Below are 27,550 nucleotides of genomic sequence, written 5' to 3' on the forward strand. Positions count from 1 at the left end.
GAAGGTATTCTCTTTATGTATTGTTTTCACAACAGGATTATTTTTGCTGCTGGTCTTCAAATTTGAGGTTTGTAACAAGCCCTATTTCCAAAAATATTGTACCCCACCAAAAATAATGAATTTACAGTTCAACATGGACTTGGAGGGGCAGATAACTCAACAATTCATTTGTTCAGAATATATATATATATATATATATATATATATATATATATATATATATATATATATATATATATATATATATATATATATATATATATATATATATATATATATATATATATATATATCAATCAAGATCCATGCTGCTCTCACATTTTTGTGTGAAGTGACTTATCTCTCTTGCCAGAATAAGCATACATGGTGGGAGTATGTGGAGAAGTTAGATGGTCATTAAGTGTGGTCAAAATTTAGCATATTTACAAGTCACTTAATAAAAAGCCATTTTAGTACACATTAAAACAAACAATAAACAGTCATTAAACTATTTGAAATTTAAAATCTGCATTATTTTCTTTCAGAAGAATTGTTGTATTATTTCGCAAAAGACAGCAATGATCTCAAAGTATAAATCATTTCTTCATACATTAAAGAATTGTTGTATTATTTTGCAAAAGACAGCAATGTATAAATCATTTCTTCATACATTTACAGAACAAAATATGTCAAATAAATTTGGCTTACTTTGACTAGTAATCAGTTAGCAGATAACCCTGTTTATTAATAATTTACTTTTGAATGAGTCATTCACTTCTTCCAGCTTATAAGCAGAAATCTTGTCAAATGAAAAACAACTGCTGGCAGAAATAATCAGCTGCAAAAGAAGGATGAAACACTGTTGTACATTCTTCACTAGAAAGATGCAAGAAATAATATTGTACTCAGAATATGAAACCTTAAAAATAGTGATAGTGTGGAATGGGAAGGGGGGAGTGTGAAGAAATGAACTTGTGAAACTTAACATTGTTTTTCTGCACATCTTGGTAAAAAGTCAAGCACTGGGGTGACTATTTCACCTGAATCACATTCTGCCATGAACAGTGATACATAATATATATATATATAGTTAATTAGTTAGAAGATCAAATTGTGCTGGCAACTAAATATTGGTTGCTGAATAAAAGATCATATCCTCCCTTCAATTCTGCTAAATACATTGAAACCTCTCAAAACCAACCTCAGTAAACCAAAATCCTCTAGAACTTCATAATATTTAAGGACCCGAATTGCTCCATCTACCAACAAACTTAAAAGAAATTTTCAGTGAGACCTTGACTTTACAGTAAAATTAAGACCCGTGAAACCAAAACCTAAACACAGAAAGTGGTCAGCCAATGGTCTTTAAATTAATATGTAATTTAAAATAATGCACAAAAATCATGTCTTAATTATTAAGCTTTTAAAAAAAATGACTTGTCAAAACATAAATACTTTTTGCATGAGAGTGGAAACATAACTATTTTTTCATTTTTAGGTAAAAATTAATAATATATGAATAATGAAAAAGAAATAAAAACTGAAAAATGTACCATACTTCCAGCAGAGGCTTTGGTTTTGATAAGTTTCATTGAAAACAAATGTAAACACTGATTCATCATATTGTATACACATGATACTTTGTGTAAATATGTTAAACTTTATCTACATGTATGCTGCAGTGGCAAAGATGAAAAAGTTTTAAATAAATTATGTTTCTCCAAAAATACTTACCTGATCACATTAACATTAGGGAATTACTACCTTAGAATCTAGCCCTGCCTCAAAATTGAAAAAAGTCTTTCCATCTATATATCATATACCAATTCTCACAGATTAACTCCCACTGTTCCCACTAGGTGACCACCCATATCCTGGATGCTACGAGTCTATGCTTCAGTGAAACCTATAACAGCATGCCTACATTTGTGCAGAAATGTGGGAGGACTCAATAGTAATGTGATGAATTATGTTTTTTCAGAGAAATGTAACATGTCAAAAAAAAAATTTTCTCTCTTAAATCCACTACTTTATCACATTAGCATCAGAAAAAAGGAAAGAGGAGGAGGAAATGCTTGAGCATCCAACCTCTACCCATGACACTCTGTAGGAGCATGATGAGTCCTCTACTGAAAGGATAAGCTTCTCCCCCAACATAATGTTAGCACACTTAAAGATAGTGTGGTTATACAAGAGGGAATCCTAGTGGGATCCCACACCTTACTATTACTTTACATGCAAAAGGTTCCCATGTGAATCCAGTGAAAGTTGCAAGGTCATGCCCAGGGCAGAGGTTGTGCTTTATCAGTGGGGATGGTAACAGTCTGAGCAGCTACTAGAGGCCTGACAAGATCCAGCTCTCACCTTTGTGAGGCCATGTCATGCAGACAAAAGCTGAATAAAGTAGACTTAGCATGCCATCTGACTCCAATATGTCTTGAATTAAGGCATTATATTCAGTGGCCAAGCTTGTGGAAATTGATCACATATTTCATAATCTGAAACCTTGTACAAGTTCCTGTAAGAGTTCAGCGTTATGGTGATCTGATAACCCCTTTTGCCAAGCAACCATGGATTGTGGGATTATGTTTTGCTTTTATGCCTTAATGAGTAAGAAAAACAACTGAAGACTGCTGTGGACATTATCTGTGAGCCTTGAATAGAGGCTTGCTGTGACAGTTGGATGGGCTTCCTGCTTTCTCACCTCCTCAATTTGGCCGCCAAACATAAGGTGGGAAGCCAAAGGGAATGGAATGTAGAGGCACCACATGGTGGGGTTTAAGAGAAGATCACAGGATGGCATCTGTTCTTAGCAAGCTCAGTTTGCAAGAGGTTGTTATGGCATTCATCTTTGTGTGGTAAGCAGCCCTACTGATTACCTTGGCAATACAGCATACTCATTCCCAGGCTTGGTCACTTTTGATTCAAGAAACGCCAGGTCGAGTAGGAAGTCAATACAATGTTCCAGACCTATTCAGATGTGGTCTCAAACACTTGTCTATCCACTTTATAGCAGAGTACAACAGACATGTTGACTGCAGTAATATCCTTGCATAGGCTTGGTAGATCTGAATGAAAAATGTCAGTATGTGATTTGTACAAATGAGTCAAGAAAGTAGCAGGCAACCAAGTCATTGAAAAGAAGGCTTTTGAATTATCATGTCAAACTTTTTATCTGAGAAATGCCTGGTAATTTCTGCAATCCTGACATGTTGTAAAATTCTGAAGTATGTATATTCAACAGCTTCATCATTGCCCACTGTGCCCTGATCTTTTACATATTACTGACTGCCATGGGAGGAGGTCATTTAGACAGGCAAAATCCTGTATATCTCTTCAGTTATCACCTTGATACTAAATTATGTCCTTTCCAGTGTTCAAGTCCATGTCACTCCTCTAGTTAAATGGGGGCTGTCCTCCTCCTGTATACTATGCATCCAGGGTTATAGCATTCCATGTGGGAGTCATGATGCCAATGAAAAATCATCATCATCATGCATAAAAGGCTCTGTCCGTTCGATATAATAGTAAAATTGGCAGAGTCATGTCCAGCATAGATCATGATCCAGCTGGGGAATACCAGTCTAGCATGGTCAATTGAGCTGTGATGCTGATTCACTATGTGCCAGTATCATATATATGGTCAGTCCAGCAGGTAAGCTAGATGGCCAAGGCAGTCTGCTGAGCTTAGAACATCACTCCTGTAGGAACTGTTGACCGACATGTTGTTCACCAGTCCAAGCTGATAGCTTTATGACCACAGGAATCATACTTTGATTTCCTGGGCAGATGGTCTGGTTGGTCAGTGAATGATACCTAACTTAATAGCTCAGCCAACTGAAAATATTCAAAGGTAATTCTACACAGTCAGCTTCAACATTCTTCTGCCCATGCAGAAGTGGAGATAAGGACTTTGCCCTGTGAGCTGACAGACTGGATTAAAAATAGTCCAAGTTTCATCCAACTCAGTTGTTGACATGCTTATCATACATAATTCTTGAGTGGAATCACTTGATGTGACATTGACTGAATCTGAAGTGATCACTGTGGATCGCATGATTTTGATATCTTCATTGGGTTGGGGGCTGTATCCCGATGTCCCCCATAAAACTGGTCAGCAATTTTGAATGTGAGTGACTGCTTAATATTTCATGTTTGGAAGATTTAGAGTGTGCCCATTTTTGGTGCCCTTCAACTGACTTCTCAAGACCTTGGTCCATATTTTTTCCACCCACACTGCACACATATTACATGGTTGTATGGAAAATTATTTTGTGCAGGTTTTCCTACTCAACTTTAAAGTTTCTCCACTTCTTGCACTTGACTGACATCTATGCGATGAAAAAGAGAAGAAAACACAAAACAACTGCATACAACAAACCTACAAATTGTGTTTCAATAGGTGAACTTGCATTAACAACAACTAAGAAATGTACAATAAACCAAAATTTAGCAGTGTAGTACAATTACAATGGTGAAAATTTTAATGTTAATGACGAATATCACAAGGCCAATAATGACCAGACAATAAATGCATAAATACCTGGAAAAACACAAATGTTGTGTTCACCATGTTTACCGATCATCTGACTTATAATACCACTGAAAATAAATTCTGGATAGTATAAATTGATTATAAATTTCTAAGGATTCTTTGAAGGCACTATTCACAATTGTAAGTGAAAGTTTAAACTGGCAATATTGGGGATACTTGTGGCCACATAGTGGGAACTAGAGGAGTAATTATGTATGAGTTACATCCCTTGTTATATATATATATATATATATATATATATATATATATATATATATATATATATATATATATAAAGAAATACATTTTTTTCATCTTTCAGAGAAGGCTGGATTCTAAGTAGCAGAGTGTCTAATGTTAATGTGATCAGATAATGTATTTGATGGGGAAAACCTCTGGTGATTTTCATTCTGAATCTAATTAAAATATTAAGATTTAGAGAACGTATCCATTCAAGAATATACCTACATACTTTGTGACATCATTCTTTTTCATAATTATCATCCATGGGATAAACCATCTGAAGAACTGATTTACTCTATATTTATTCCTCTGGCACCTCTAACTTAAATAACCAATGAGATCCAGAAAATTCAGAACAAATACTTTTTTAAACTTTAAAATTAGTCACAAATGAATGAGTTTAGAGTTTTAATACAAGTCAGTGGATAAGGTTCAAAGAAAATTAAAGTTTTCAACAAGTGAAAACAAGGCCTGAACCCACACAATGAAATTATGGATAGAACATCAAAAGCCTTCTCTGGCAAGGAGTCGTTTGCTGATCTTACCATCACATCGGCTAGGGATCAGACCATGAAGTGACATTTGACCATATAAAAAAAGAATAACCACTTATTACAATCACTTCTGTAAAGTACTTGACCATATGGACATATTTACCATATGAAAAGAATTAACACTGCTTACAATCACTCCAATGGGATGTTTGAATACAATATATTTTACCATGTAAAAATGAATTCACCAAAACTCTACTGCGGAATTAGACCACAAAGAGATATTTTACCATACATATATACATTACCACTGTTTATCATCACTCCAACTGGACCTTAGACCACAGAGATATTATACTATATTAAAAAGAATTACCACTGATTACAGGTAAGTAGTTAGAGACCCCACTTTCTAAACCAAAACTGTGTAGAAAATATGAGTCATTTCAATTACTTACATTGTCTAATTATTCCCTCAAAAATGGAGCGGAACTTTTCCTTCATTCGCATTTGTTCCTCTTGCTGTGCTTGTTTTTCACCAAGAAGATGCCGGACGTGAGCATTGGTGCACTGAATCATGGTATAGAATGTGCTAGAATTACGACGATTACAATCTCCACGTTCCATCCATGTCAGGAACACTTGTGAAGCCATGAGAAATTCATCATTACCTGCAAAATCAAACAATTTATTTAAAAACCTGCAAAAGTAATTACTTGCATTTAAATGTATTGTATATTTTCTTTACACTTTCACCAAGGTAGTAATGAAATATATTTGAAAGCAGAAAGCATGTTTTTACATTACACTATTGACTTGATTCTGAGATTGTCACACAAAAGCTAACTCATTTTTTTTTATCATGATACACTATTACAATGTCTGTAATATGTGAGCAAAAATTACTACAATGCATGCTGCTAGCACTTGTTACTCTAAAACCAAATCAGTCTTTTTTTAAATGGCAATTTAAACTGAAAAGAAAACTTGACTGTAATTACTGAATGTATTAGACTCGTACATGCCAACCCCTAACGAGGAAAAAGTGTAATCCAAGTGGACAAAAAGAGGAATCCAAGCAGAAAAAGAGTAATCCACATATAACATACTAGAAATTCAATGAAAAATGATTTATTTGCCCCTCTCGTCTTTTAACATCCTTTACTGCTTAAAGTTTTCATATGTATCACTTTTAGCTTTAGAAAGCAACAAAATATTATGTTGCATTTTAAAACACTTTGTACCAGCTGAGACCATGAATGTTTTGCACGCCAGCAGAGCACTAAGTACTGAGTTACAGAGCCTGGATTTGAATTCAGTTTTATTTTTGTTAACAATACTGAACAATACCTCACAGTCAGCATTAGAATGGTAAAGAACCAATATTCCTTTCATAACCTGACAAAGAAGAGGAAATTTATATCTTCCAGTGATTTGGTCTTTTAGCTGAGAAATAAGGTGCCATTGCATATCAACTCTATCTGCATTCAGTATATTGTCAGGTAGAATCCTAACCTGATACTTCAGGACTTCTCCTTCCAGATGATCTAAGGTAAACAAGGGTGGTAATAGAAAGGGATATCTCTCGACAAACTTTTGAAGCTTTTTGATTGTCTCTCATTTACATCAGCAACTGAAGCATTTAAAAGCATGTCATCTCCATAGGGGAATTTCTGGATCATGTAATCACAGGCTGTAGCATAATAATCTCTAACATTATCATAGAACACCTTCACAGCAAAAGTAGAATTGTGTTCTATGACTTCTCTTGCTTCTGCACCAATAGCAAGATCTTCATTATCTTTCTATTAAGAACTCAGTAAATAACACCTCTGTATTTATAATATTCATGTCCACACTTGAGTTCTGCTGTAAATAAGAAGTTACCTTAGTATTGGAGTTCATAAGATGAGCTAATTCGATGTGTTTCTTTGTTTTCAAGTGTTTCTCCACATCAAATTTACCACCATGCCCAGTATTGAAATCGTTTTCGCACAGACTGCAATGAGCATGATGCTGTCCTAGAATGGAATGCTGTATTATGCCATTCATGTATTCATCTTTGAATCTTTGGAGGATTCGGTTTTTTAACTTCTTCTGATCCATTCTTGACAAAAATATATGTGCTCTAACATACACACCGACTAGAATCCATCTGAGGACTTTTAGCTTTTTGATTGATTGATTGATTGGATTTACGTCGTGTGTGCCCAGAAGGGAATGTGCGACTTTTAGTGTCAAATAGTAAAATTCTTTCCACATGGCCTGCAATAGACGTTACATGATGCTGCCCTCATGTCTTCATCTTTGGAAGATTCTGTTATTTTTTGTTTCGTTTATTTTTTGCCTTTTTCTAATCCATCTGTGAAATTATTTGAAAGGATATATTTTTGCTCTCATGCACGCATCAACTAAAATAAATTATACTTTTTAGCACCAAATACCTAGACTGGTTCTGTATCAAATACAAATTAGAAGAAAGAATCTGCGAGTTTAGATTAAAAATAAGAAAACCAGTCTGTTCTCTCCTCACTAAGCCCATACAGCTGCTATAAAATAGAATATGAGGTCGAAAGTTTGAAAGTAGAACCAGCATGTTTCTTGGTAATAGGATCGCTGCTATAAATAGAACATAATACTGTTAAGAAAGTGCAAACAAGTCCACGGACAAGCGTACTCTTATACTGTAGTTACGAAGAACCCGTCTTTTCTAAATTATGGTCTGTTGGATTAATGGGATGTTAATAAAATGAGAAAACAAATAATTGTTTTTTTGGGAAGGTGGATATACTGAAAAGGCGTAATCCATATATGTTTATGCATAAGGCATAATTTAGTGAAAAAAGCGTAATGATTAAGCCAAAAGTGTAATGGTTGGCATGTATTTAGACTTGAAGGCTACAGCTGCTATCTAATAAAATATAATTGATTCTCATGTGATGTTATGTTATTATCTCAGAAGGAAGAAGCAACGTATTCATGAAAAGAAAAATAGATCTATTGTCATCAGTTCCAGGCACAGTGTGTACGAAGTACAGTGGTATCTCACTATACAGCTATTCATAGTGTACCGTGTTCTAAGGGTACCACACACCAAGGTGCAGTGTGTACAAAGTACAATGGTATCTCACTATACAGCTATTTATAGTATACCATGTTGTGAAGGCACCATACACCAAGGCACAGTCTGAACAAAGTAAAGTGGTATCTCACTATACAGCTATTCATAGTGTACCATGTTCTAAGGGTACCACACCGAGGCACAGTATGTACAAAGTACAGTGGTATCTCACTCACAATACAGCTGTTCATAGTGTACCATGATACGAGGGCACTATACACCAAGGCTCACTGTACAAAGTACAGTGGTATCTCGCTATACAGCTATTCATAGTGTACCATGTTCTAATGGTACCACACACTGAGGCACAGTGTGTACAAAGTACAGTGGTATCTCACTATAAAGCTGTTCATAGTGTACTATGTTGTGAGGGCACCGTACACCAAGGCACAGTATGTACATAGTTTACTGACCATAATTCACTCATGATGATGGTGGGTGTTACAGAGTGTAGTTCAATGAAATGTCAATAAAATCTTCTGTTTTTAGCTGTACTTCTCACACAAGGAGAAATCTTCACTAACCTCCAATTCAAGTGTTGATTCTGTCTGGATAGTTTGTTGAGTACCTCTTTTCTAGTAAGGACTTTTTGCAAGTGGTATCATTGTGGGATGTAAATCAGTTAGATCTATTACAAACAGAACAGCGTAGATCAGACTTGAAATCTCACTGTGAAGCAATGTTTACCTCAGTGGATACTAGTCATGACATAATTCTGTATCCCAGTCTTATCCAAATGGCATAAAGCATGGCACATGATCTCCTGTCTGAAAGTATTGCACAACTGTCGATGTAATGGCAAACCGAAAGCTAAATGTAACAATTTATGCTCTACAGAGATTTCCTATACTGAAGGTAGCATCAGTGCAATGACCAACCATTTGAAAGATATACACTAATTACCACATTTAAGTCACCAATGGTATCCACAGTGTCCAAAGTGAAGTGGCAGAAATGCATTGAGAAAACAGCCATCATGTGTGCACATATTCTCTGACCACTCAGTATAGCTGAAGTGGAGAGATTCAAACATTTTGTGCCAAAATGAAATCCAATGAACAGAACTGCCGGGAAAACCAAGTTTCCAAATATGTATTTATCTGCTAGGGAAAACCAACAGTTTCCAAATATGTACCTGTCTGCTAGGGAAAACCAACAGTTTCCAAGTATGTACCTGTCTGTAAGGGAAAACCAACAGTTTCCAAATATGTACATGTCTTCTAGGGAAAGCCAACAGTTTCCAAATATGTAGTGTCTGCTAGGGAAAACCAACAGTTTCCAAGTATGTACCTGTCTGTAAGGGAAAACCAACAGTTTCCAAATATGTACATGTCTGTAAGGGAAAACCAACAGTTTCCAAGTATGTACCTGTCTGCTAGTGAAAGCCAACAGTTTCCAAATATGTACCTGTCTGCTAGGGAAAACCAACAGTTTCCAAGTATGTACCTGTCTGCTAGTGAAAGCCAACAGTTTCCAAATATGTACCTGTCTGCTAGTGAAAGCCAACAGTTTCCAAATATGTACATGTCTGTAAGGGAAAACCAACAGTTCCCAAATATTTACCTATCTGATAGGGGAAAACCAACAGTTTCCAAATATGTACCTGTCTGTAAGGGGAGAACCAACAGTTTCTAAATATGAACATGTCTTCAAAGGAAAGCCAACAGTTTCCAAATATGCACTGTCTGCTAGGGAAAACCAACTGTTTCCAAATATGTACTGTCTGCTAGGGAAAGCCAACAGTTTCCAAATATGTACTGTCTTCTAGGGAAAACCGTTTCCAAATATGTACTGTCTGCTTGGCAACTATACTAGAGGGTAACTTTTGACATGTCCCCCCACTACTTGGTAAAAAGTGTATTTTCAAACTTTATTGGATTTACCTTACTTTTCCTACCAATATTCTTAAAGAAAACAACTGACATCTGGCACAAAGTGACAGTTCTGGTACGCAAGTGGATTAATCACATTAAAATAAAAATCATTTTGTGTTTCAAAGGTTGCATAAATGTTTTTAAAAAATTGTAAATGTGACAGGCTTGACTGCACACAAAAATGCTTTTTCACACGCACTTTTTAACTTTTCTATCAAAGTGTTGGCTTCAAAGTCCGAGTACTGAATGATAGGTGGTGGGCTCGGAGGTCGTAAACGCTCTTCTTCCAGTCTGTGACGATGCCGCAATTCCCGTTGAAGTGCCCTCTGTTTGCATTCAAATTCATACTGGTCATCCCGAGCCTGGGCATAGTCTACATGAAGACGTCCAGTGTTTTCTTTGTCATCTTTATCTTCTATCTTCATTCTGTAACCTGTAAAAAAATAACATATCATAACAGGATAACTTTCCATGCTTCAGACTTTTAGGTGTGGCCAAACTGTCAGCTTGAGGTTCAAGAAATTCTCTGCAGGATTTTTTCTTCATTACAAACTGAAGCAAGATACATTGTTGTTTAAATTACTTTTTTATTACTGGGCATGAGTAATTACAAACTGCATAGTGCTAGCACCCAAAAATGACCCTACTGATTCTTACTTTGGTTTACCTACTGATTACTACAGTATTTCATAAAATGCAACTTATGAAAATACAAATAATTTATACACAGTCTGTTTTATTTTAGGATTTATGTGCGGCTTGTCAACCAATTACTCAGAAATGCAAAATACTATATTTTTCAGTGGATAGAAAGAGTTTGGTATGGTGAAGGGATATGTCTACACTGTCTGGCAAATATACATTCACTTACCATATCAAGCATGTTCTTTCCTTTGAATGTGGTTTCATATTTATGACAAAAACTCAGTTGTGCTTCCAAATATTTCTAAATATATACAATAACATCACATCATGTCACATGCATATCATCCAATTACCCAGAAACACATATAATTATATTTATTTTGTCAGTGGACAGAATGAGTAAAGTATGGTGTAGGGATGTGTCAACACTGTCCGGCAAATATATATTCATTTACCATATCAAACAAGTTCTTTTCCCTGAATTTGGTTTCATATTTATGACAAAAAGCCTGTTATGCATCCAAATATTTTAAAAAATACACAATCTAAAATCATATCATGTGATGCAGAACATTGCAAATTATGACTTCCTGACACAAGATGGGAACTACCTAATGTGTTCATGCACCCTTCTTGTGTAATTTTACAATATTTATAAACAAATGCAGCTTAAATATAGTTCTATTATTTATTTCTTGAGAATCAATATTATTTTTACAACAATTTGTAATTATAATAATTGAACTTCATATTTTATAAAAGTTCATGTCAAGATGGAAATCTATATTGTATAAGTCTTTCGCCATACTGAAAGGTATTGTGAACCTTACATGCAAATTAACTTAAATTTTAAACCCAAACCTGACAGGAACAAAGCTCTATCAACACAGTCTTCAGATTCAAATCGGATGTGGGCAAAGTTTTTCTTGCTTTTCCTGATGCTGATGATATTACCAAAGTTGCAAAATGTCTCTTGCAAAATCTCATCAGTTACATTTTCTGGAAGTCCACCCACAAATATTGTCCTACATCCAGGAGGTCTTTCTCTTGTGGACTGAGAAGGTGCATCTTCAAATTTAAAAAGAAAATGGGAAAGAAAAAAGAAAATTAGATCAAAATATCTTATCTTTCAAAAACTTATATTTTACCAACCTAAAGTAGTATATGAAAACAATTTAAACTTTTATTTCAGAATATATAAGTTGTTTCTTTTGAACATATTAAACAATTTAATTGTCATCTTGTCAACCAATACTAGTTGCAACAAGTCATTAAACAATATTAATTAATATTCCCAAGCCATTAATCTAAAACAATAAACTAGTGTTCATTTCCCAAGTCATTAATCTAAATAATTCCAGGTGATTAACATTGCCTATTATTACAAAACAATGTGTCAAATAGACATGGCTGTCAAACAAATGGTATAATTAACATGCTTTGTTGGTTTAATGCCATATTTCAACTCCTGATAGACTGTACATAAGGGCCAGTATATTTGGTGGAGGAAGAACATTGGAAGACTCCAGGAAAAACCACCAACCCAAAGAAGCTACAGGCAAGCTTTCTCACAAACACCTGGTTGAGGCAAGATTTGAACTCATGCAGTGGTGAGATGTGTGAGTGATCTGTAAAGGTGAGCACCTTAGACCACTGAGTCACCCAGGGCCACAATATAATTACAAAAATCTTCTTCACAAAAGTGCAAGAATAATTCTTAAGTTGAACTGAGGCTTTTGTTTTGTAAGAAAGCAAATTTTATATCAAATTATGTTTCTCCAAGAATACTTACCCAAACACATTATGTTAGGAATATTAGCCTGCAATCACATGAATCCAGCCCTACTAAAAGATGAAAAATCATCTTTCCCTGTCTATATCATTATACAAAGGGCAATAACTCTGACCCATTACTTCCCCTCTGCACTGCCAGGTGTGGCTAGTTTTTAGCTGAGCAAGATACTAACAAGGATGCTTGCATGGTGGGGTTGTTGGGAGCATTCTTAAGTAATGTAATTGGGTAAATACATTCTCCAATCACATTATGTGGTGGTGGGGGGGAATAAGTAATAGGAGGAGGCGATGTTGAGCATCCGACCTGAACCACAGGTATCCTTTAAGAGAAGAAGAAGAATAGCTGGATTCCCATGTGAGCAATAACCCGTTCTCTTAATTATATAAGCAACACTGCCTGGGGTCACTTGACCTGTGACCATAACATATGGTTAAGAAGATAAATATTTAAATCTTCTTACCTACAAAATTTCACTGGTGAATCCAGCGGAGCCAACAGACTGTGTTGATTGATCTTGTTGGGTCTGGTGGCCATCTGTCTGCTGCCACTAGACCTACCAGATTCAAGGTTTGCCTCTCCAATGCTAATCTTGGAGATGCAGGGTCAAGAAGGTTGACTCTGCATACCAGCCAACAGCTTCTATTATATTTTGGATTGAAGCATTGCACGAAGCTCAGAAAGATGGCCAGAAGCTTCTGAACAGTAATCTTCATGAGAAGACTCAAATCTTGAGAGACATCAGAGTACACAACGCCTAAAACCCATTTCAGCCATGAAGCAAGGGCATGGGGGGGGGTATCCAGTGTTCAGGCTCACACAAGAAGGAAGAGGCAGTTGCACATGTCAAGATTTATCGCTGTGAGTTTCAAGCAGTGATTAAAAGCACAAACAGGATCTTGCATGGCTGCTGTTCTTGACCTGTCTATGGAAAAGAGCAAGTGAATGACGACTCTTTCATTATTGACAGATGGTAAACTATTTAGGTTACAAAGCCTGATTGTGTCAATAAAACCAGCAAACTCTCCCATCTGAACTGAAGAGAGTCTGAGTCAACATAAAGGGCATGTAGCTCACTTACCATGCATACGGAAGCTAAAGCTGATTGATGGAGAGGCCATTTCGTGTGAAGGACTTGACCTCTTCTGGCTACAAAGACATAAATCTGCCGGGAATGTGTCTGATTGGTACGTTGATGTGGAGATTGTTGCACCAACATAGAAACTATGAAATTAGAACACACAGGTCAGGTGATTTAGTACCTCCCTATTTGAGGAGATAGGTCACCAACACAGAACAGTCTGACATAATGACAACCATTCTTGGCTCAGAGTTTATCTTTTCTGAAGTGAAATGCTTTGATAACAACCTTCATTTCTAGGATGTTCATACAGTATGTAAAGGCTGTTCTGCTGGATCCCAGGTGTTGCTGATGGTAGTGAAAGTCAGAAACTGGTGGGCATCCCATTGTGCGCAATGGTGTCTGTACTGTTACAAGTCTATGGTCTTAAAATAACAAAAAAGAGTGAAGACAACAAAAAAAAATTAACATTTAATAAATAATTTATTTCCTTAGAATACTAAGTGAAAATAGAACTTACAGTTTTATGATATAAATCCAAACTGTAAGCCAAGAAATAAAATAAAAACACAAGTCCTATCAATGAAAAGGTAAAAATGAATTACAGTTCAAATCCTGATGAAAATCCATGATGGAATGCAATGACGTCTGTAATAACCTACGAAGTGCAGATGTGTCAACAGCCTCTTGTTGAATCACTGAAAATATTATTCAAGTTTTGAATTCCGTATAAATTCTATTAAATGTCTTTGTTCAAGAATTATCATAGCACTTCTGTATTTCCAAAAAGGATATGTCACTGATGGTACGGTTTGATGGATGGATCTGTCACTAAGATCGCCTTAAATTATAGTTGGTTGGACCAATTCAACAAAAAATTTCCCATGTCATAATAGCCAGTACAGCTCAATGGCAGGTGATGGTGTGTTGTTTTCATTCATTAGATCCAATGATCTGGAACAAACCCCATGTGTACATAGACCAATACTCGGATATGTGGAGGAACTTACACCCACTGCGATGCCTAAAATTGGGGAACACTACCCCAATGAGTTGGCTTGCTCACTTCTCAAAAGGTCTCCAGTACTGGAAGGTAGGTGATGGCACTACGGTTGGTGATGGCTGGACTGCTTGTGACGGCCAGTAACTGTGCAGTGGTAGAAAGAGGTGAATCCAACTGATCGAATACAAATACCATGTGCTCAAAGACCATGCTTGGACATGTGGGGGTACTTAACGCCCACTAGGCTGTCCAAATTTGGGCAATACTCCCCACTGAGTCAGTATTTCCAACAAAGAAGCATAGAATATCTTTCAACTTTTTCCATCTTTCATTCCCAAATGGACTATGGCTTTGAAAGTTGAATTCAAGTATTTAGTAAGTTTTTTTATTATATGCTCATTTTTTCCCCCGTTAACTTTACATTGTCAGAATTGTTCAATATTCCCCGATACTGAACTCGCGTGACAATACACATATAGCATTCACGTGCTTAAAGGAACTACCACTAACAGATAATGGACGCAGATGCTAGGACTTTTGATTTGTACACAAATCATGTACACCCACGTAAGAGGCTCTTTATGTTGTGGTTGTTCAAATTTGTTTCTGAATGAACTAAAACATGTTTCATGGACTGCAAAAAAACCCAGCTGTTCTGGCACATTCCGCATTGATACAATGTTACGGATTTAGGCTAGCTACATTATATAACAGACAGAAGATAAGGTCCTTACAAATAACATACAAGTGACATGTCATATACTCTCTTCTTTAGCTGGTGATAAGAATGGCAAAATAAAATATACTTACAGTTTTACATCCTGAATTTCCTCAAAATGTATTTTCTTAATTCTGCAAATCCGAATTACATGAGCCATGTTATAGGTTTTCAACCTGGATTACACATTTCGAAATTCTGCTGTAATTTCGATGATAAGTGCAACTGCATCCTCCTTACTGCACTCAAAATAAAATAAGCATTAAATTCCATAGCGTCTTTTTGATAAGTGCAATTGAAAGACTTCATATTTTCCCACGTTATGATTTCAAACATTCAGTGACAGAAACAGAAACACATATGCAGATGTAAACGCGCTTCTCCCATGCCACTTCAATCCGATGTATTTCATGTATAATTTGCACAGATGAATCCAGTCCAAAATCACAAACTCTCGTCAAATCGAAACAAAATACCAAAATATACTCATTCCAGATCAAATGGAAACGTTGTTGCAATGTGCATTCATTCACAATATGACTGCAAATTTCAATTTAACTAGACACGCCATTTTCTTTTGAAAGTTATGTCGAGCACGCGACCAAGTTCAAATTTATCTGGGCGAAGTTATGTGTGCATTAATAATGATGTCATTGTGTAATGACAAATCTGTGCTTGTGTATTTAGTTTGGAATATGGCATTCATTCATTTACGTTGTTTCTTGTAGTGTATTTTGTTTATATAATTAAACCTTAGGTAGAATTAAAAAAATGAGCATATAATAAAAAGGTTACTGCATTTGTATGGGAAAATATGAACTTGTTTTGTCGGAAGGATATACTGCACTCCCAAGGTCGTGCAGTATTCCATCCCAAAACTCGTTCATATTTTCCCATACAAATGCATTAAACTACAACTCTTGGAAAGACACAACAAAACAAAGCATAGATTAGCAATCAGAATGTGACTAACTAGCCAAAAGCATAGAGTAGCAAATCAGAGATGCTGCATATCACAGAGAGTGAATAATGTAAACAAAATAAGAGTCATGGTAGACTTCCATGCTCTAAAGTTGCATAAATAGCATGTAAATGACATTCTGCTGAGATGACACAAGAGGAGAAAGCAAAGCATAAATTAGTAATTCAACAATAATTATTACTATTATCTTATAGTAATAAGATAACTCATTAATATAAATATCTTCCCCGATTCTAACTAAAGAATCAAAAAAGTCAGTGTCACATTCAAAACTTATATGCTTTGAACTTATGCACTTCAAGTATTTAGGTGACTGTTCTACTGATAGTACACCAGTATGCAAGAAGGGAAAGCAAAGCATAAATTAGCAATGCAGCACGTTCAAAACTCACTAAAACCAATTCCATTACCCTGCAGCAAGTGAAAAAAGTTAAAGTGACAATAACTTGGAATGACCTTGCAGAGGTCAACTATAGTATGGTGTGATGTGGTCTTAAAAGGACAAAGTCACTCAAATTTGGCAGAAATTGTAAAAGGAATGTATACAAACTGCAGCAGAATGAATAACCCACACAATAAATCACAAAGGAACACTGGATGAGTCAAGTCGGACACAAAAATGACTTGGATTGCTGGAGGATAAACTAAACACTAGCAATATCTGGTGGTGCCAAAAGGAGGTAATGGGCAAGAGCCATTGCCCTTTGTCTATTGAAACAGGCAGAAAAATATGATTTTTGTCTTTTAACAGGGCTGGATTTGTGAAGTAGCAGGCTAATACTCCTAACATAATATATTCAAAGGAGAAAATTAATTGTCTTAGTCATCTTAAAATTAATAATCATACCAAACTGGGTCTAAGTGCATGCAGTCCTTTAAACATTTTCAAGCAAAACTTACTTTCATGTTTCAAGGAAAAATGGTGGATTTTACTTCAATTTTGACAGAAAGAAAGGTGAAAGACAAATTTAACAGGTCTTCCTTATAGGAAACCTTTAAAATTTTGGTTCAAGGAAATTATTAGAAAACTGAAAATTAGTCAGGTAAGAAGAAACTTCAAAACGAAACTGACAATTTCAAAAATTTGAAACAAATTCCTGCAAAAACTGTAAAGTGGAAATAACATTCAAGGAAAATGAAATCGACCTAAGGTCCGATGCACATAAGTAATAAAATACGAAAAATCAATTCAATGTGGAAATGCATAAAAAAATACCCAAGGAAAAATAACTATTTCATAAACATAAATGATTCAAAATATACCATTTTCTCCACCATGCACTCAAGAAATTATTATATGAGTGATTTTATGAGATTAAAGCTCATTATAAAAAGCATACACCAAAATAGTCATAAACATTCTCAACATCGTGTATGTAATGATGTAATAGTTAGCTACCTTTACATGTTTTAACAATTTCAACTGATGAAGCTCATTCTACTCAATATGGTGCCACTGAATAAACATAGTGTTGGGTGTGTGTGTGTGTGATTTGGATTTTTAACGTAGCTTTAACAATTTGTTAGTCATATTGCTACAATGACTGCAATGTGGAGGTTTACAGTGATGTCTAGCACTGGGGCATCATACCAGACATGTAGCATGTTGTCCCACCCAGTCACATTATCCTGACACCAGGCCGACCAGTCCTAACACTAACCTCTTAATGTTGAGCACCAAGCAAGGCAGCTGTTAGTACCATTTTTGTAAGTCTTTGGTATGATTTGGCCGGGGATCGAACCCATGACCTCCTGCATCCGAGGTGGATGCTTTAACCACCAGGCCTGGGTTGGCTACCTCAGTATGTTTTTGGGAAAGGCACTTGGCATCCATTTCCTTGGCCAATATATAGCCAATAATGTGTGAAAAGTGCAATTAAGACCAACAAAAACAAAACGTACATACAGAACCTGACCTGAAAGACCAATGATATCTGACTGTTAATGTGAAGATCAATTATGTCTGTCATAACCTCTATGTACAGACCACCTGCATTGAAAGCTTATTTTCTCTGCAAATGGTGTTGTCTCTAAAAACAGGTTTTACCATAGTTAAATAACTTAGATACTGTAATATTTTTATGGGGATAATATAATGATTCACAAATAATGATCTGTGGTGGACAACCAGATCAGTTATGTCGTAAATGTTGTATCAACACAGGCCTCACACAATTTCAAAATTGCTGCTTGTTTCAGTAAGATTGGCACAATATAATCACTACTGTGCTGAGTTGCCTAATGGCAACAGTAATACATACTTCATTCTGCAAGAGATAAGGCATTAAAATGACCTGCCAAGACCCAGTCTATGTTACTGTGCCATCCAGGGAAGGATCTAAATGAATGTTCATCTCAGATGACCATAGTTTCTTTTGTGCATGAAAGAGTTAATGGCTAGATAGAATTATAAATCTGAAGAAAGAAAATGACATTAAAGTAAGGACAAGAAGTAAAGCACATACTTGGTGGGGGTGGGTAGAGTACACAGCTTTTCAGAGTAATGATCTCCTTCACTAGCATTTCCTGGGGAGGAGCCAAAGGTCCACCTGGTCCTATAGGGCCCATTGGGCCCCAACCACCAAACTGAAACAAAGCATAAAATATTAACAGTTAAGAAACTAAATGATGCCAGTTACTGATTCAGTTTTATCCATTGACAAGATGTTATTTATTTCTTGTTAATGATCTAAAAAAAACTACTGTGAACAAAAACTACATCTGTGTTAATAAAACTCAAAAGATAACACAATTCTGAATTAACAATAGAATGACATTAAAATCCAGTTAGGTCATTCTCAGATGTATGCTACCAAATTTCATTTCTCTGCCTTATGTATTTTTTAATTTTTTAAAATATGATTAGAAGGTTATCATTCCATCAAAAATATTTCAAATATGTGCAACATTTTTGTTTAGAAATGGCTGTTTTGGCTTAAAAATATAACCAGGTCATTAACATAACCAAACAAATATGCATGTCAAAATTCATTTCTCTGAAATAGTCATTTTTTATGCAAATGTGTGAACAAGCTTTATGGGACAAACGTCATCTGTTTTGGAGCGGTTGATTACAGTGCCACTCGCTGCCATTGAAGAGATGAGAAAGGAAATGTACAATGACAGGAAATGGCAACAATGGCTAATATTATAATAAATTATCTTAATATGTGTCAATATTTTCTTCTATTTAGTAGATATGCATGTTTTTGTTAAGGATTCTTGGTCATAACAATGATGCAGTTTTCTACCATTCTGAAAATCATGCAAATAGCATGTGATGCATTTATGACAGAATTAGAATTGTTTAGTACTGTTTCATTTTCAAAATTACATAAATGGTAATGCACCAAAATATAAATATTTCTCTTTTTTTAAAAATATAAGTTGAATTCAATATATTATATTACTTTTTTTCTTTCTTCAATATTGGAAATAAGGAAAGAACGAAAAAAGAAAATGTCCTTAAATTCAACAGCAAAACTGATAATTATTTCACTAAAGGGCTTCAATAGGGAAAACAAAATGAGAAGTGGATGGAGACAAGAAGTTACCTGATTTATTCATTAGACATTAAACAACAAACAAGTTCCATCAAGGGTTTCAATTCATTGACATTATCGAAAAATAAATGTATTTTGAATGGGTACAAAAATGTATCAGGCAATTTGATAATGTTTGGTCATCATAATGCATAATGTGTATATTTAAGGGATTTCAACAAGCAGGAAGCATTTCTTTACTTGTAGCAAAGTATGACATAACGATCAAGAGAACTTCTGAAAACTGTGTCATCAGTTACATGTTTTCACATGATATCAACAAAATAAAACGGCAGCTCTGAAATACTTAACACTCCAAAACTGATGTCACAACGATATATCTAATGGACCTTATTCATATGTCACCAAACACGTTTAAAATGTTATTCTAACAAAAACATTTTCAATTTTTTATATTTTTGTCCTTGTTGACTCATAAGATCGTTCAAATTAAACATCTGAAAAACTTTTACACATTTGTTAGTAATAAAATGTTTATTCTTTTTCATTTTTGGGGTATTTGTCTGAGTATAAATGTTAATTTAAATGTATTTTATTGAAAATGAAGAAAACAGAAGTGGACTAGAGAGCTGTTTAAAAAACGTTAAATAATTTTAAATTAGAATTCATCATTGATGTCATCAAAATCAGGAAAGGTAACAAGTTTGTGACGAGTTACACTCCACTGTTATGTCTTTAAACACAAAACTCACTGTTGTGTATCTTATGACATCTTAGTTTTTTTTCTAACTTCAGACTCATTTCAAACTAGATGAATTTTACTGAATATCTGTGTTATCTCAGTAAAACATGACTATGTGATATTCAAGAAACTGCAATTAACTCATCTTTTTCTGACTTTACAAATGAATGAAGGCAATGATATTCCTTTGGATTATTTTAATAAAAGAAAAAAATCAGACTAACTTAAATCTGAAGAAACAAGAACAGTAAGTTTTAATAATATAGGTATTTAGAATTATTAAATATCTTACTAATGAATCCGACTGGACAATAGTATTACTGTTTTTAAGTACTAAATGTAAATAAGCTGTGAAATTATTATTTGTTTGCTATTTTTTCATATTTATATTATTTTGCTGTACAGCAACACTATTTTTATTCCGCAATGTCCCCCCCCCCCAATATTTGTGCAATGCTCCATTTTAGCTGCGTACAAAATCCTTGATCTGAGAAAGTGTGAGATCACTGAAATAATCTTGATTACATTTATGAAGTAATGTATATTGACTGGCTGAGGTTTTAATGACTGATACCCTGCCACTCTTATGCAAGCTGTATTTGCCATGTCTGGGATTCAGTCTAGTAATTGGCTAAGTACATTCAAAATAAATAACAAAAGCTCACTGAACAAAGTGACCAGAATGCTAACAGGAGATAAAACTGAGGATCCAGTTACAAGAAAAGACCCAAATTGTGAAGGAATATGTATTGACAGGGAAAGTGTAAATCTGAAAGAGCAAGAAAAACATTAAACTTCTTTGCCTGTGTAGAATAAAACTGCAAAAATATGGCTGGCATAAAATGCTTACTTACCTGTTGAAACATCATCATCTGGTTCATCATATCAGGTCCTGGTCCCATCATAGGGTTTGGGAACCCCATTCCTGGCCCCTGTAACCCTTGTCCACCCATAGGACCCCCAAAAAACCCACTGGGTCCATTTGGAGAGCCTCCATGCATCATAATGTTATGATCATCACCTGTGCCCATTACACCAAGCATGTCACCTGAAAAACAACGTTCAATTTTAAAACTTAATGTATTAGTATAGAGATCATATGAGATTTTGCAAAAAGCAAACATTTTCAAAAACAGAAGGGTGAAGTTTTAGCCCCTTAGGATGAATTCTATGCAGTCAGTCTTTTCTGGCTGCTGCTGTATACTCAAGTACAAGTATAATTGCAATGTTGGAATACAGCTAATATCAAATACCTCGCAAATAATGCAGGAAGAAAATTTGTCTTACTCTGTTTCTAGAAGAACTTAGAAGGTAATCCAATTATGTCAAAAGAAGATTTAGTACACTGCACAAGGTAAAACCAGTATCCCAAAAGAAGACATAGTACAATGCACAAGGTAAAACCAGTATCCCAAAAGAAAACATCGCACACTGCACACGGTAAAACAAGTATCCCAAAAGACAAACTACACTTCACGAGGTAAAAAATATGTATCCCAAAAGAAGACAGTACACTGCACAAGGTAAAACATGTATCTCAAAAGACATAGTATACTTCACAAGGTAAAACAAATATCCCAAAAAACAACATAGTACACTTCACAAGGTAAAATATGTATCCCAAAAGAAGATATAGTATACTGCACAGCCACAAGGTAAAACGTGTATCCTAAAAGAAGACATAGTACACTTCACAAGGTAAAACAAGTATCCCAAAAGACAACAACGTACACTGCACAAGGTAAAATATGTATCCCAAAAGACACAGTACACTAAACATGGTAAAACATGTATCAAAAAAAGACATAGTACACTGCACAAGAATGAGCAGAAAAACTTAAAAGAAGACTTAGTACAGTGAACAAAAATCAACAGGAAACCACACCATGAGATTTAGAAACAAAATATCCCAAAAGAAGATTTAGGACATGGCACAAGGTAACACAAAATATCCCAAAAGAAGATTTAGCACAAGGTAACACAAAATATCCCAAAAGAAGATTTAGCACATGGCACAAGGTAACACAAAATATCCCAAAAGAAGACTTAGTAGACTGCACAAGAATCAGCAGGAACACCCACCCTGACAGTTAGAAACAAATATCCAAAAGAAGACTTAGCACATTATACAAAATTCCAAATGCTACTACAGACATGTAAAAGTACAGGTTTTATTTCCAAAGACAAGAAAATGGAACTCACTGGTGCATTTTGTCATATATAAATCAGATGCCTCAAATGATAATGCAGAAATCTATGTAATCAGGGCAATGGAATATTAACATGAACAAATGGAACAAACTGGTGCATGGTGAAGTACAAATGACACATACTGGTACATAGTGAAGTACAAATGAAACACACTGGTACATGGTGAAGTACAAATGACACATACTGGTACATAGTGAAGTACAAATGAAACACACTGGTACATGGTGAAGTACAAATGACACATACTGGTACATGGTAAAGTATTTACACACTGGTACATGGTGAACTACAAATGACACATACTGGTACATGGTAAAGTATTTGTTGTTGTAGTTGTTGTAGGGTTTAACGCCATTTTTCAGCACATGATAGGCTATACATGGCGGTCAGTTTTAATGGTGGAGGAAGAACCCGGGAAAACCCTGGAAAGAACCACCGACCCACGAGAAGCTACTTGCAAGCTTTCTCACATACCCACATTGGCCGAATCCGCGACTTGAACCCACGCAGACAGAGGTGAGATGGTAGTCATCCGTAATGGAGAGTGCTTTAGACCACTCGGCCACTCTGCACCCCATATGGTAAAGTACAAATGACACATACTTATACATGGTCAAATACCAAAGACACATACTGATACAATGTGAAGTACAAATGACACATACTGGATACATGTACTATCAAATCAATACAAAGTCACATACAACAAACAGACTTGATCAAGATCGTACAGGAATTCAGGGATGATTGCTGGTCTTCTAATTTAAAAATGTTGCCATCACACGAGAAGATTTCTTCTTATCCGCCTCTGGGTTCATACTATTTATTCTGTGAGAATACTACACATATAGATAATGAATACAATGGAGTTATCAGAATTCTGACAGTTGTTATAATTTAATTCCACTTTATGTGACTCTTTTATATAATAATAAAACCAGTATATTAAACAGATATTTTTCTGTCCTTTATGCAGTTTTGCACTTTGGATTAGCTATCAAGGGACATTTTTTGTAAATCTGTCCCTCTGTAATGATCAAGACATGTATATTTGTTTAAGTTGCTGACACAATCCTAGCAACTTCAGTTGAAAGAATGTTCCCTACACAATCCTAGCAACTTCAGTTGAAAGAATGTTCCCTACACAATCCTAGCAACTTCAGTTGAAAGAATGTTCTCTAGGCTTGCACATGAATAATTTTATTTTAAGACAGAGGTGAGATGGCAGTGATCCATAGCGGAAAGCGCTGTAGACCACTCGGCCATGCGGGGTCCCCACCCTCTTGTAAGCATTTATTGGTACTGAAGAGTGAGAAGATAGCACCTGTACAATTTGATCAAACAAATAAAAAACAAACTTCTACTACAAAATACATACTTATACTGTATCAATATCTGCAATATTCCCAAGAAAAAATTCTCTTTATTAAATGGAAATGTTAAATGCAAAAAACGGAAACTGATGGCTATGCCAATGATGACAACAACTGGGGGAAAGTGATTCATGCATCTCATCTGTGCTTCGCAAGTAAGACAAAAAATGTCACCTCACAAATATCAGTCAATTCACAGTAACAGTCAAAAACTGGACCAAAATTCAACTTAATTTAATGGAAGCCCCATCAACAGCCATGTTACAAGAGGGAATGTGAATTATGATGGTCTTTACGGCAAGTGAATGATGTATCAATGGAGTGGCATAGTGGTATAACAAGGGTCTTTATGGCCAGAGGGAATATGGAACAAGGAGGGTCTTTATGGCAAAAACTGATGTATTTATGTAAGAGGGGATGTGGAATAACGAGGGTCTTTATGGTAAGAGATTGATGTATCTATGCTGAGGGGATGTGGTAAAAAGCGGGTCTTTATGGCAAGAGACTTATGTTTCTACATAAAAGGGGATGTGGAATAATGAGTGTCTTTATGAAAAGAGAATGATGTATCTATGGAGAGGGATTGTGATATAATGAGGGTCGTCATGGAAAGAGAATGATGTACAGTCAAACTCAGTTATCTCGATTATGTCGGGGTCTCAAAAATCATTGACATAACTGGGTCACTAGATATCAGGGTTTAGTTGACAAATCTACTGCAGAACAATGATTATGCACCTGAAGTACCAAAAATGAGAACTTTTGTTTCTAAAACAAATGGCATTTCTAACAAAAGATAATAATTCAGTGAAGTCTGGTTGTAAAAAAGATTGGAGGTCTTATAATAATAATAATTATAATAATAATAATAATAATGAGGACTTTGTATAGTGCCCAATCTTTAGAAGCTCTAAGTGCTTAACAACATTAGACAACACCTGGAAGAAGAAAAATAAACATGTAATGACTTTTTGTAGTTTCTGGAGTAGATATTAAGACAAGTCAGACAGAACTGAGTTACAATAGTCCAGTCTTGAAAGTACTAAGGAACAGACAAGTGTTTTAGTGGCATCAACTGAAAGATAATTGCAAATGGATCCGATGCGTATCAGCTCAAGATATGCAGTCTTGCATATGTTTGTGACATGTTGGTGCAATGTGAGAGTACTGTCGAGAGTAATACCTCGGTTTCATACTGAGTGTGTGAAATTAATGCTGGTGTTGCTGATATTTATTGTTTGAGGTAAAGGATGTGAATGAGATAGTCTTTGTGTTGTGATCAGAATGGCCTCAGTTTCAGCCTGCAGCCTGTTACATGTCATCCATGATTTCACATTGGAAATGCACCTCTCTACATCTTGGATGGTTGCATCAACTTCTGTCAGATGGCTAGATTTGTATATTTGGGTGTCATCAGCACACAATTGGTGAGACACTGGATAATGATCTATGACACTTGAGAGCGGCTGAGTGAATAGAATGAATAGAACAGGTCCAAGGACAGACCCCTGTGGAACACCACAAAAGAGATCAACTAGGCTGGAGTTTATTCCATTTACCAACACAAGTTGTGTCCTGCTGACCAAGTAAGACTTGAACCACAGTAAGGCTGTATCATGAATGCCAAATACATGCCGGAGATGGTAAAGTAATATATCATGGTCTATTGTGTCAAATGCTGCAGACAAGTCAAGGACTGTGAGGAATGTAATCTTTCCACTATCTAAAGCAGAGAGAAGGTCATTAGCTACTTTCAGAAGAGTAGTTTCAGTATTGTGGCAAGGGCGACATGCAGATTAAATGAGATTTAGTAACAAGTCACGCATTTTTACAACAATAAGTTACTGCAACAATGTCAATGGCTTAAAGTTGTTTTTATTTCCCCGTGACTAGCCTCATCCCTTTGGTAGCCTCACCAAGACTGATTTTCTCATGCTATCCAAAATCTAGGCCAACTGAAGTACATGCATATGTAGAACTATACCTTTTCTTATGAAAGTATTTTCTTTTGTTAGAGTTGACTTGTGGCTAGCAGCAAAATGTAACTGACCAATACTGTGCAAGAAAATCAATCCTGTTTGCTGATCATCAAAGGTTCCTGAGGTATATGGCGGTTTTTACTGATAAAATTTGCTTATGTACCTGAAAAAGTCAAGGCTGTCTGTATTCATGTACCGACAAACTGTAAAATGTGTTTCAAGTCTTTAAAGTTAACTGTCTCAACATCAAATTATGTATGAAACCAAATTAATCCATTCATACAGTTAGAAGCCATTCATACAGTTGTAGTCCCCTTCCCTCTTGACTTTGATCAGTGACCATCAGCAAGAACACAGCATCAAAAGAGTCAGCTAATCTCTTTTATGTATTGCAAGACTTTGATATTCAAGATAAAAACAATAGAAATGAATGCACTCTTCTGTTTCAAATTTTAATCTTATCAGCTGCTTTCTGTTTCATTCCATATATGTTGAAGAATATGTAATTATGGTACAGCGATCAACAATTTCATTAAAAAACAATACTGGGCAATATGGATTTTTATTTACAATACCATTGGTACTTTTATTTACTCTTGTACAAAATAAATTAATAACTGATATTGGAGGTGGGGGTGGAATTTTGCAAGTTTCTATTTAGAGATTATTATGAGTCACATGATCTAGCTATGCTAAAGTTAAAGGCTTACACTCGTACCAAGCATGGAAACACTAACTATTACCAAATTCATTCTAAATATGCTGTGTAAAACAAATTAGGTATTTTTGGCTACATTTAATGATGTTAACCTAATAATTTTCCGATTATAGATAAGATCAAATTTGCGATGCTGTGTGGGACCAACCATATTGTCATGGAGTTGACATGTGATAATGTCCATTTGGAATGCAGCTTATGTAAAGGTCAGAAACTCATTCCTTCAATTTCTTTACCCTAAAGTATTGTTTACAAGATAATTTTCTCCACTCTATGCAAGTAATAAACCATGCATCGATGAGATTGGTTGATTAGCATTTGTACCGGTAAAATTTGGTCTTGTACCAACTATTCCATCCTTGCTGGTACAAGTTTACCAGTAACAGAGGGAACGCTGGATCATTTTTTTAAAATTTCTCTGAGATGGACATTAAAAGTTGCATTTCGTCAAATTAAGCTGGTCCACATTATTTCAGACCAAAACTTATGCCCGACATAACGGAGTTATCGACTTAACAGTGGTCAAAATTAGCTGAGAAAGAATTAGCATAACAAAGA

The 27,550-nt window shown here is 35.4% G+C and overlaps 1 protein-coding gene across 1 annotated transcript in view; it reads right to left on the minus strand.

Annotated features, from left to right (window-relative positions):
- LOC149799845 (ecto-NOX disulfide-thiol exchanger 2-like) overlaps positions 1–27,550 on the minus strand; it is a 58,450-nt gene that overhangs the window by 20,790 nt on the left and 10,110 nt on the right. The window contains exons 4-8 of the mRNA XM_089959266.1: positions 21,566–21,759; positions 18,932–19,052; positions 11,752–11,958; positions 10,445–10,678; positions 5,709–5,921 (exon numbers count right to left, since the gene is read on the minus strand). Of these exons, the coding sequence (XP_089815392.1) occupies positions 5,709–5,921; positions 10,445–10,678; positions 11,752–11,958; positions 18,932–19,052; positions 21,566–21,759 (969 nt within the window). The remainder of the gene's footprint in view (positions 1–5,708; positions 5,922–10,444; positions 10,679–11,751; positions 11,959–18,931; positions 19,053–21,565; positions 21,760–27,550) is intronic.

The sequence above is a fragment of the Sinohyriopsis cumingii genome, chromosome 5, assembly GCF_028554795.1.
Source record: "Sinohyriopsis cumingii isolate HCF-2022 chromosome 5, ASM2855479v2, whole genome shotgun sequence".
NCBI classification, from domain to species: domain Eukaryota; kingdom Metazoa; phylum Mollusca; class Bivalvia; order Unionida; family Unionidae; genus Sinohyriopsis; species Sinohyriopsis cumingii.